The sequence below is a fragment of the Dermochelys coriacea genome, chromosome 3 (genome assembly GCF_009764565.3).
Source record: "Dermochelys coriacea isolate rDerCor1 chromosome 3, rDerCor1.pri.v4, whole genome shotgun sequence".
NCBI lineage: Eukaryota > Metazoa > Chordata > Testudines > Dermochelyidae > Dermochelys > Dermochelys coriacea.
In genome coordinates, this window is record NC_050070.1 from 168,385,356 (window position 1) to 168,397,379 (window position 12,024).

Below are 12,024 nucleotides of genomic sequence, written 5' to 3' on the forward strand. Positions count from 1 at the left end.
TAGTCACATAGCTAATATTTGTTACAGATTGCAAACTCCTCAGAACAGGGACCTCATGTTTTTATGCCTGTAAAGTGCAACATGCATCCATAAACATTCAAAGCATATAGTTCTTTAACTGAAAGCAAAACAGTACACGTCAATAACTTTACAACCACAGAACTGTGATCCACCCATATCTCATTAAGATCCTCATAATAAGACAAAGAGTTGACTATTAAAACCAAGTAAGTTTTTGCAGTAGCATGTACAAAGGTGCAGCTGGCAGCTCCAGAATGAGATGTATTTATGACTCATTAGCTAATATTGAACAGTTTTAGAAATTCAAAAAGAAAGCATGCTTACCAAATACTATTGCTTTGGCAAAAGGCGGAAACAATTCTGTATGCCTGTATACGTTTTTATGAATTTGCCAGAGATCTTTGTGCAGTTTCTTAAAGTCACTGTATCTCTTCCAAACGACAATCTGAAACAGAAAGGGGGGAAAAAAAAGCATTAATGAGTTTAATAGCTCACAGTGGGGTAATTGTTGCTAAGCGTGGCTGAAAGCAAGAGCAGTTTATCATAATTGCACTATGTCATCCAAAAAGAGTTGCCAACAAAGTCTTTACGAAAATCAAGATGCTAAACAGGTTCTAATTAGTACTGTTAGTGGTTTCTTTTAACAGCTAGCTTAACAAGTTTCTCCATAGGGGAAAAAATTAGGCAATAAGACCTCTATGATCTCGTTTGTAAATTGTTCTACTTTACTTTTGAGTGCTCACTACATAAGTTCTGTCTTAATAAAGTTGTATTACTCCTACGTTAAAAGTTCGTTTTGTGAGATGCACAGTTCCTTGATCTGACACACACCATGGCACATCAACCAAAATGGTTTTCTCCAATACTTGCACAAAGGGCTATATGGCCTGTTTTCCTTACCTCTATATTCTAAGAGTCAGCGATTACTCAGGCATGCATAACATGCTTTTTGGGCAATAGACAGGATATACTGCATAGCCCCTGCATCTGGCCTCAAATGCATTGTCTAAGGAAATATGAAGATTACCCATGGCAAGTGTCTTTTAGCTCAGAATCTTTCCTTCTCTTATATCTAATCCGAACAGCTACATATGTAATTATATAAGACAGCCACAGGCAATCTTTACATATGTACACACCCTGTTCCACTGGCCCATTTTGACCAACAGAACCTCAATGTACAGATGAACTGACGGGAAAAGCCTAAAGGAAGTGATGAAGAGGGGAAGAATGATGCTGCCTTCAGTCACACAGTGACTCAATGCTGCACAGGGAACCAAAAGGGGAGGGAGGAAGAAAAAGAAGGATGGGGAGTTATTCTACCTCCACCATACACAACAATATGTTGAGCATCAGCAGGTGAAAAAAAACCACGGAGGGGAGAGAGACGAAAGAAATAAAAATAGAGAATGTTCATGGGACAGGGAATCAGAGACAGAACAATTATACATTGTTATACATGGTACATTATAACATTGGCAGGTTAAGGATTTCTACATTACTATATTCAACAAAATTTAGCTCCACTCCATAGTTCTACCCAATTGCTGAAAAGTACAAAAGTCAGCTATTAATACAGTTTCCACTGTTTCTTCCCAATTATTTGTGTTTCACCCTACAATAGCTTGAACTGTAAGAGGGGGGAAATTAGGGCAGGCAAAGAATTCAGCAATTAAATCTGAATCTAACAGACCTAATAAGCTTTGGTTTATGAAAGAGATGAAGGCATTTTATGTGCCAGCTCTGAGTTCATTCGGGCCCTTTGCCCTGTCCTAATCCACATTAAATGTTAAGGTGTAACAACAGTGACAAAACACGTGAAGTATATGCAACAGCATATCCAATTATTTCATCAGTCAAATTCATCTCTCAAGTTTTATGTAGTAAAACACCATGAGACAGATTCCAAGTTAAATATTCCTTTAACTGATTTTAAACAGTTTACTCTCCAGGTAGAAATCCAAAAGTATCAAAATTAAGGACCAAATTTTGTTCATATAAACCAAACCAGAAGTGTATTGAGATATCTAGAATCAGATCTAGTCAAAAGGTTGTTGTGGTTTTCCCTCAATATGACCCAATTTGGTAGAAAAAAAAAATCCATATTTTGCTGTGGCCAGAGGGCATTCTTAAACTCATTGGTAATGAGAATATGCATAAATCCCAACCCACACTAAAAATATGAACATTAAGGGGAGCTTGCTACAACATGGTTAAAGCTTCAGTGGTGTGGACAGACCTAACCATTTCTTCACCAGTAGGCCATAATAATGGACTGTCCAAAGCTTTAATCTAGATACATCCTAGCCACTCTACAAATTTTAACCATGTTGTAACTAGCTCTCCTGATGCAGTTATGCCGCAAACTCTACTATACTTCGGCCTGGTCTCCACTACAAAGATAGATTGATGCAAAGTGGCTTATGTCAACCTTGTTGTGAGTATCTAAAAATGTCTTAATGTCTGTCCCACCAACGAAAGTGCTCCTTTATAGCAACGCAGTAACACCACCTCCCGACAAACATTGAGCCATGGTCGATATACTGAGGCCAACACAGTGGGAGTACAGATCTGTGTTACCTACGTCAAAACTAACAGTCCTCCAGCAAGCTGTCCCACAATGCCAGACATCCTACCTCTCTGGTTGCAATCACAAACTCCATGGGCCCAGAGTCACAATGACCGAAGCCACCCACACACTTAAAAACCCCTTGAATTTTAAAATGCCTTTTCCTGGTTTTTTCAGCTTAATGAGCACTCTTAGCAGCTCTCCACTGGTGCATGCAACTGCCCAGCTGAAGATGCCAGGTACACACTCCAGACCCTCTCCAGCCTGGATTAGACAAGATATATTGGATCTCCTGGACCTGTGAGAAGAGGCTGTGCAAGCACAGCTACAGACCAGCTGTAGAAATGTTGACATCTACAAGCAGATTGCTCAGGGATGCAGGAGAAGGGGTACAACAGGGCCAGGAACTGCGGCAAGCATATGAGAAAGACCAGGGAGGCCAACAGTCCATCCGGTGGCTGAGCTGAAGACCTGCCACTTTACAAAGAGCTGCAAGCTACACTAGATGGAGACCCACCACTAGAGCACTGCACGGATACAGTATTTATATCCATGTTTGTGGATATCTGCAGATATCCAAGGAGCTGCAGGGCTCTACAGGAGACACAGACCACTGAGTGGAAGGGACTCCTGTCCAAGAGCGTGAGAGCCACTTCCACAACACTAGCTTGACCAAGGACAGCTGCCCTTGAGCCTGGTGCCCACTCCAGTGGGCAGGGCTAGGGGCAGTAGAGCCATGCCAAAGGAACTGGCCACGTGGGGCACTGGCACCTACAAGCATTGGGCCCAACATGCTGCTGCTTTCGCTGCTGCGGTTCCCACTAAGCCCTGCAGCTCCTCAGATATCCGCTTTGCAGCTGCAGATATAAATTTTGTACCCGTGCAGGGCTCTATCCACCATCACCCCACATACTACCATGGATATCTCAGATGTCACAGACCCCTGCCATTAGCACAAGCACAAGGAAGAGGAGGAGGAGGAGGATGGGACATGTGACACAGAGAGGTCCACCTATGCCACAAACCAGGACCCGTTTGAGAGTCCACTGCACGTCAGCTGGCCCAGTAGACGAGCACAGGCAAACCTGATGAAGGGAAAGAACCTCAGATAAGGGTGAAAATTTATTTCCTACTACAGTGGCAGGTGCAGAAAAAGCAGAGGGAGATGTACCACAACATAATGGGACTTCTCTGGCAGCAAACACAGATGCTGCAAACGTATAGACCTACAGGTTCAAAAGTCTCAGGCTCACTATCCCTTTGCAGTCCATGGAGAACTCCATTATAGCACCTCCCCACACCTCCCCTCACATGGCATCAGGGATTGCATCCCTATGCCTACAACTCCACCCCATTAAGGACAACCACAGATCATGTACACTGACCTATGAGAGCCACAGTTGCGGTATGCATAGCTAAAATGGCATGAATGTTCGGTCCCCATCTTAAGCTCTGTTCTATAGATTTATTAAGTTTTTAATGTATTTGCTTTTTAACTTGCACAGAATATTTTTGCAGTGTTTTCGTTATCAATAAAATTCTATTGTTTGGAAAATAATTTCTTCGTTATTAGTTCCCAATATATGCTGAATAATTGCTTAGCACCACATAAACGTACAGCAAGCACCCCACAATTCCCAACATGCCCAAAACAGCAGGGGCCAGGTAGAGCACGGACACCACATTCATTACTGTGGCTCACTAGTAAAACAGTCTTTCAAAGCTTCTCTGAGCCGTACAGTTCTGTGTTGAGCTCTTCTAATAGCCCTCGTTTCTGGCTTTTCAGACTCAGCAGACAGATGATATACCTCCACTTTCCATTCTGGTGGCAAACATTCCTCGCTTTGCTTCTCAGATATTATGCAGGACACAACAAGCAGCTATAACCTTTGGGATTTTTTTTCCAATGAGATCCAATCTTGTGAGTAAACAAAACCATCATCCCTTCAACTGTCTAAAGCAGCACATTCAGCTGTCGTTCTCCACCTGCTGAGTTGGTAGTTGAATCTTTCCTTGGTGCTGTCAAGGTGACTGGTGTACCCGATTCAAGAGCCAGGGGAGAAAGGGGTAGGCTGGGTCCCCCAGAATCACTACTGGCATTTCAATGTTGCCAACGGTAACGTGCCAGTCAGTAAAGAAAGCCCCTACTGGTAGCTTCTGAACAGTCCTGTCCTTCTTACAGATGGGAGTGTCATGCACCTTCCATGGCCAGCCAACACTGATGTTGGTGAGACATTCCTGGTGATCCATAATGCTTGCAATAACCACAGAAAGGTAGTCCTTTCTGTTGATGTACTCTGTGGCAAGGTGGTCTGGTGCCACAGTAAGGACGTATGTGCCATCTATCACTCCCTGCAGTTTGGGGAATCCAGTTGCTGCAAATCCATCCTCTATAGGGTCCTGCCCGTTGCCAGAGTCCACAGTCCTGCGTGGCAGGACACAATTTGTGGCCCTGCACACTTGCATGACAACTGCCCCCGAAGTAGATTTTCCAACTCCAAAATTATTTCCAACTGACCAATAGCAATCCACAGTGTGATTGCCACTCACTTCTCCACTGTCAACGTGGCTCTCCTTTTGGTGTCTCTGAGCTGGAGGGCTGGGGCAAGCTCACCACACAGATCCAGGATTGTGGCCCTGTGTATCTAAAAGTTCTGCAGCTACTGCTCATCATCCCAAACCTGTATTACGACACAATCCCACCAGTCAGTGCTCATTTCCTGGACCCAGAAATTACGCTCCACCATCTGCAGATGCTCTGCGAACACCACCATCAGCCTTGCATCCCCACAGCAATGTCCTCCAGGAAATCGTCATGTCACACGCTGATTCAGTTTTTCTTACAGCTCTGCAAATACCAGAGGATTTTGTGTCCTGTGCCTGCTACACTTAGGACAACAGTACAGAGCTGAGCAGGCTCCATGCTTCTGTCAGAGATGTCAGACAGCAAGGAGGGCCAAATGGGTTTGTGGGATTTTTTTTTAAAAAAGGTACAACAATTATGAGACACAGATGACATTATGGGATGGATGCAGTGTAGTTGTAGCCATGTGGGTCCCTGGTCATGAGAGAGACAAGATGAGTGAGAAGTTGACCCAGTAAAAGATATTACCTCACCCACCTTGTCTCTCAAATTGCGGGATGGAGAGTTACGTGCTGGGAAGTTGACTCCTTACTCCCAGCCACCCCCGTGTGACTTGTTTCTGCCCCACCATACATTGCCAACACTTCCCAAAAGACAGCGCACTTGACAGTGACGAGTTGCACACTGGGAAACCTACCTATGGTGCACTGCACCATGCATTGTCACAAGCACCCCTGGTGAGTGCACGCAGTGCCAACGCAAGAAGCCAAGTATGCATGTGCACAAGCGATATACTAACTGCAGTGTCTTTATGCCAACGAACTTGTGCTGGTAAAAGTTAGTAGTGCAGGCACACTCTTTGTAGTTGTCAGGCTCAGGAGAACAAAACAAGAAATACAGGACTTCCCGAGGGAGAGGATTCCCTGGCCTAAGTTTTCAGAAAGGACTAATAATTAGGGATGCCTCAAGTTTTTGAGTGCCCAATCCAAGCTACCACAAAGAAGTCAAATTTTGATCGGGTGATTGATGAGCACTGTTTTATATATAATCCCAGAACCACCACATAAAACTGCTCAAGAGAATGAAAAGTCCATGATCATGGAGTGGAATCTGGTTGGGAGGGAGGATGACAAACTGCAATCTGAGGACTAAAGAAGTGCAGTAAAGGGTATTTGTCTGGTGAGAGTGTGAATATATTGTTAGTTGTTATAGTTAGGCTTGGAAGAATTCAATTTTTAAAGGTAAATGTCAGTAAACAATTTCACCATCCACACACAACAGATGAAAAAATATTTCAACCAATAATAATCAAAATTTACAGAGGAGGAAAAGTAAGAAAAAATGCCTGTTGAAAATGTAGAGTCAAAATCCAGTGATCTAGACGTTCTGAATTAGGCTGGTTAAAAATGGACTAAAATGAACAGCAAAAACAGGTATGATTTGATTTAAGGATATTTACTTTGTATATTCGGACATGTGATGTTGATTACTTGTGTTTAAATGGTTTATAAAGCTTTAAATTTTGTCTATGTCTCTATGTCTACTGTCCTTAAATAACTGTGACACTCCCCCTAATTTCTGCAATTTTAAAAATAGAAAAAATGCTTAAGTAGTGATATTATCTATTGAAATTGCATAAAAAATTAATCCAATTCTGCGAAGGCTACACTGTTCTGATGTGATGTGCTCCCATTATTCTAACCATGACAACAGCCTTAGTAACTGTTTTTCACACCGTCCTTTCCACATAAACAACGGTTTCTCTACCCTGGGCTGGACACACACAGTTATCATTACCCCTTTACTCTTTCTGCAACACAACGGCTTACCTGATTATCTCCCTTTCCTCTCCCCACAGTAGTAGTTGGGGGTGCTTGATGTAGAAGTTGGTGTGATGGAGATGGTAATTTGGTACAGGGGTTATGTCCAGAAGGGCTCTTAAAAGGGGAGATGGAAGGCTGCAAGGCGAGGGAAGCAGACGGACGGCAGCGGTGGATGGCCCACGAATAGCAGTAGTTGTAGCAACATTAATGTTGTGAGTGGAGGAAATATGTATTGTAAAGTGACTCAGCTTTTCCTGGGTTTGTTTGTGTCAGGGGTACTACATGTGCAACATGCCTAACTGCTTCACACAAAGTAGGTGTATTTATTTTCTAGGTTTTTAAAATGATTAATGGTGATAAGTATAGACCCTATTAGGGGGAAGTGGATAGAAGAGCAGCTGCTGATAGTCCTTCAGTGACTGTACATAATCTTTCTCTGTTGTGGGATAAAAAATCTGCTGGAAAAGCTCCTGATGGAGGTTGGGTGCATACCTGGCCATTAGACAGGCTTGTGTGCACTGTGCTTAAATTTTCAGTTATAACATGAATAATAGCTAAAAGTGATCCTAACTCGAGCATCTGAAAACTAAGATCTACTCAGGAGCCACCTATTATTAAATTTTGGATAGACTATTTTAAGATAGTCAACACAAAAGTAGGACTCCTGAAGAAAAACTTCAGCCAGAAGCTCAAATTCAAGAAGACTTCCTATTAAAAATATAGGAGAGAAACCAAGTAAAAACTACACACAAAATCCAGAGAGTGGCATAAGAACTTACACTGTATGAAGTTCCACACAATTGGCAACTGGCTTTTCACAAAAAGCAGGAATGTAAACTAGGCTGTCAATTATCGCAGTTAACTCATGCGATTAACTCAAAAAAAAATTAATTGCGATTAATTGCGTTTTTAATCGCAGTGTTAAACAACAGAATACAAATTGAAATGTATTAAATATTTTTGGATGTTTTTCTACCTTTTCAAATATATTGATTTCAATTACAACACGGAATACAAAGTGTACAGTGCTCACTTTATATTATTTTTATTACAAATATTTGCACTGTAAAAATGATAAACGAAATAGTATTTTTCAATTCACCTCATACAAGTACTGTACTCTTTATTGTGAAAATGCAACTTACTTTTTTCTGTTAGATAACTGCACTCAAAAACAAAACATTGTAAAACTTTAGAGCCTACAAGTCCACTCAGTCCTACTTCATGTTCAGCCAACTGCTAACACAAATAAGTTTGTTTACATTTATGGGAGATAAAGTTGCCCACACCTTATTTACAATGTCACCATAAAGTGAGAACAGGCATTCGCATGGGACTTTTGTAGCCAACATTGCAAGGTATTTACGTGCCAGATATGCTAAACATTCGTATGTTCCTTCAAGCTTTGGCCACCGTTCCAGAGGACATGCTTCCATGATGATGATGCTCGTTAAAAAAAATAATGTGTTAATTAAATTTGTGACTGAAGTTCTTGGGGGGAGAACTGTAGGTCTCCAGCTCTGTTTTACCCACATTTTGCCATATATTTCATGTTATAGTAGTCTCAGATGATGACTCAGCACATGTTGTTAATTTTAAGAACACTTTTGCTACAGATTTGATAAAAGGCAAAGAAGATACCAATGTGAGATTTCTAAAGATAGGTACAGCACTCGACCCAAGGTTTAAGAATCTGAAGTGCCGTCCAAAATCTGAGAGGGATGAGGTGTGGAATATGCTTTCAGAAGTCTTAAAAGAGCAACAATCTGGTGCAGAAACTACAGAACCCGAACCACCAAAAAAGAAAATCAACCTTCTGCAGGTGGCATCTGACTTAGATGAAAATGAACATGCGTCGGTTCTCACTGATTTGGATTGTTATCGTGCAGAACCTGTCATCAGCATGGGATGCATATCTCCTGGAATGGTGGTTGAAGCATGAAGGGACACATGCATCTTTAGTGCATCTGGCACGTAAATATCTTGCAATGCCGGCTACAACAGTGCCATGCGAATGAATGCCTGTTCTCACTTTCAGGTGACATTGTCAGCAAGAAGCAGGGCAGCTTTATCTCCTGCAAATTGTAACCAAACTTGTTTGTCCGAGTGATTGGCTGAAGTAGTGAACATGGTAGGCTCTAAAAGTTTTACATTGTTTATTTTTGAATGCAGTTACCTTTTGTACATAATTCTACATTGTAAGTTCAAACTTTCATGATAAAGAGATTGCACTACAGTATTTGTATGAGATGAATTGAAAAATACTATTTATTTTGTTTTTTACAGTGCAAATATAATAAATATAAAGTAGCATTGTACACGTTGTATTCTGTGTTGTAATTGAAATCAATGTACTTTAAAATATAGAAAACATCAAAAATATTTAAATAAATGGCATGTTATTGGTTGTTTAACAGCGCAATTAATTGCACAATCAATTTTTTAATCGCTTGACAGCCCTAGTTTTTATTATTGTATAACAGGCTACTTCTTAAGAAGCCTGAGAGCATCCTACAGTAAGAAAGAATTAAAATCTACCCTCTCTCTCTCTCACTCTCTCTCATGCTCATCCTCTTCATTTATCCTGTTCACCTAACAGACAGAACTATGTAGGTTTTTCAGTGACGTATTAAGTAAAGAGGGAAAAAGAACACTTACAGCTGACACCTAGATTCTGATGGTGAACTTATCTAATTTTACCAGTAAGGGTTAAAGTAAAGCTCAATTTCCAATTTCAGCCAAAGTTATCAAAGAATTTTTTGGTCATAAAAGACACTTACTCCTCAAAAATTTTGTTGAAGTCATGATTCATAATTTTCCCCCACTCATCATTGACGGCAAAGTTGCAATACACTACCTTAGCTATTCGGTTTTGAATTATTAAGACAAAAACACAGATGGACACAAAAAAGGTTTGCTTCATTTCTTTGACAAAACACACAGGAAATACTAAATTAAGTAAAAGATACTTCAAAAGTTAGTAATGAGAACATGACTGAAGCATTTTCACAAATGTAAATGTGTTACCTCCTGGACTTCCTCTGGATTTCTTCTTGAAACAATCTGTAAAACAAAACAAAAACCTGATCAATGTCTGAATTTCAGTCTGCAGAGTTAAAAGAGGAATATACTGTGATCTGTTGCTGATAAAAAGAAACCACACAGAAGGTGCATATCTTTTTCAATTGCATTCAGCAGATTTAAGTTAGTTAAGTGAAGTTCAACCTATCAAAATAAGAATAGAACAAAAGACGAAGTATTTAGTAAACAAAGCTAATTGGTATGTTAGAAACTAGCAAATAAATTACAAAATAGATATCTTATGCTTTCTTCTAAGGGCTACATCCCCAAGCAAGTTTCTGATTAGGGACCACTTAGAACTGGGGCACATATGGACCATCTTCCCATCCATTCTTCCAATTCTTTCCTGAAGGAATTGTTATTAGAAACAGGAGAGGAAAATAACAACAATGTAATAGATATGGCTTAGTTACAGCTACCCATTTTTGAAATCCAGATTGCACACAAACTCAGCCTGGGTGGGTTTTGTATCTTTTAGGACAAAATCTCTCCATGCTACCCACAGCTACCCATGCTACCCACAGTTCTCTACAGATCATTTTTCATTTTGATTTTGTCCTCGTGCGCATTTGCTACCTGTCACATGTTGGTGTTTTCTGCACATTTGATCTCACTGACCTTTACCCCAAGAAATACCCGACAAAGACTGACAGCTATGGCAGCACAGGGCAAAGATGATGTTGGTGTTTTTAAAAAAAGAAATATATATTATATTGGTCAAGAGAGCCTCTAGAATGCCTGAGTTCTGCATTGGATTTACAAATAGCAATAAAGTCCATTGCTCAAAGACTGAATGAAGGCTTGTCTACACACATGCAAACCAAACTAAGTCAGCTAAGTCAGCGTATGGACAATTACATTCGAAATAACAGCGTCCATACACTGACATGCACTAAGATATTAAAGGTGTGAATTAAAAGCAGCCTTCGTTGGTTTGCTTGTGTGTAAGACAAGCCCTGAATTACAGTGTTGTTTTTGTCTCAGCAGTAAGTACACTACCCAGGAGAGCTCCAGACCATAGGCCAGCTGAAAACTGCTCCTCTAAACTATATGGAGGGTCCACGGCGCTGCAGCCTGACTGTTCTAATCTCCCAGCCCTCCATCCCCCAGTTTATTAGATTTACTCTTCTAAATCTTCCTTATGGTTTCAAGAATCTCTGTGACTAATTCCTCCATGCTTCCCTAACTTCAGCCTACTGCCCAACCTCACTGTAGTGTTCTCATTCATCCTCCATGTGATTTTTGGAGGGGACTAGACTGAGTAGAACGGGATATTTTTCCATTGTTCTACCCCATCAACCTGAAACTCTCTTCTTCCCAAACATTGAGTCACTTCTTTCAAATTAAGAAAAGGAGTATTTGTGGCATCTTAGAGACTAACAAATTTATTTGAGCATAAGCTTTCGTGAGCTACAGCTCACTTCATCACATGCATTCACTGGAAAATACAGTAGGGAGATTTATATACACACACAGAGAACAGGAAACAATGGGTATTACCATACACACTGTAACGAGAGTGATCACTTAAGGTGAGCTACTACCAGCAGGAGAGCCGGGGGAGGGGGGAGAATCTTTTGTAGTGTTAATCAAGGTGGGTCATTTCCAGCAGTTGACAAGAACGTCTGAGGAACAGTGGGGGGTGGGGGTGGGGGAGGGGGAATAAACATGGGGAAATAGTTTTACTTTGTGTAATGACCCATCCACTCCCAGTCTCTATTCAAGCCTAAGTTAATTGTATCCAGTTTGCAAAACAAATTCCAATTCTGCAGTCTCTCATTGGAGTCTGTTTTTGAAGTTTTTTGTTGAAGAATTGCAACTTTTAGGTCTGTAATCGTGTGACCAGAGAGATTGAAGTGTTCTCCGACTGGTTTTTGAATGTTATAATTCTTGATGTCTGATTTGTGTCCATTTGTTCTTTTACGTAGAGACTGTCCAGTTTGACC

The 12,024-nt window shown here is 40.9% G+C and overlaps 1 protein-coding gene across 5 annotated transcripts in view; it reads right to left on the reverse strand.

Annotated features, from left to right (window-relative positions):
- Window positions 1–12,024, reverse strand: part of RPS6KC1 (ribosomal protein S6 kinase C1) — a 116,710-nt gene that overhangs the window by 94,516 nt on the left and 10,170 nt on the right. For all 5 annotated transcript variants that reach the window (XR_006280244.1, XM_038397001.2, XM_038396999.2 and 2 more), the window contains 2 exons: window positions 10,025–10,060; window positions 346–466 (listed from right to left, as the gene is read on the reverse strand). Coding sequence is in view for 1 of the 5 variants with exons in the window: in XM_038396996.2 (XP_038252924.1) it covers window positions 346–466; window positions 10,025–10,060 (157 nt within the window). In the remaining 4 variants the exon portion in view is untranslated. The remainder of the gene's footprint in view (window positions 1–345; window positions 467–10,024; window positions 10,061–12,024) is intronic.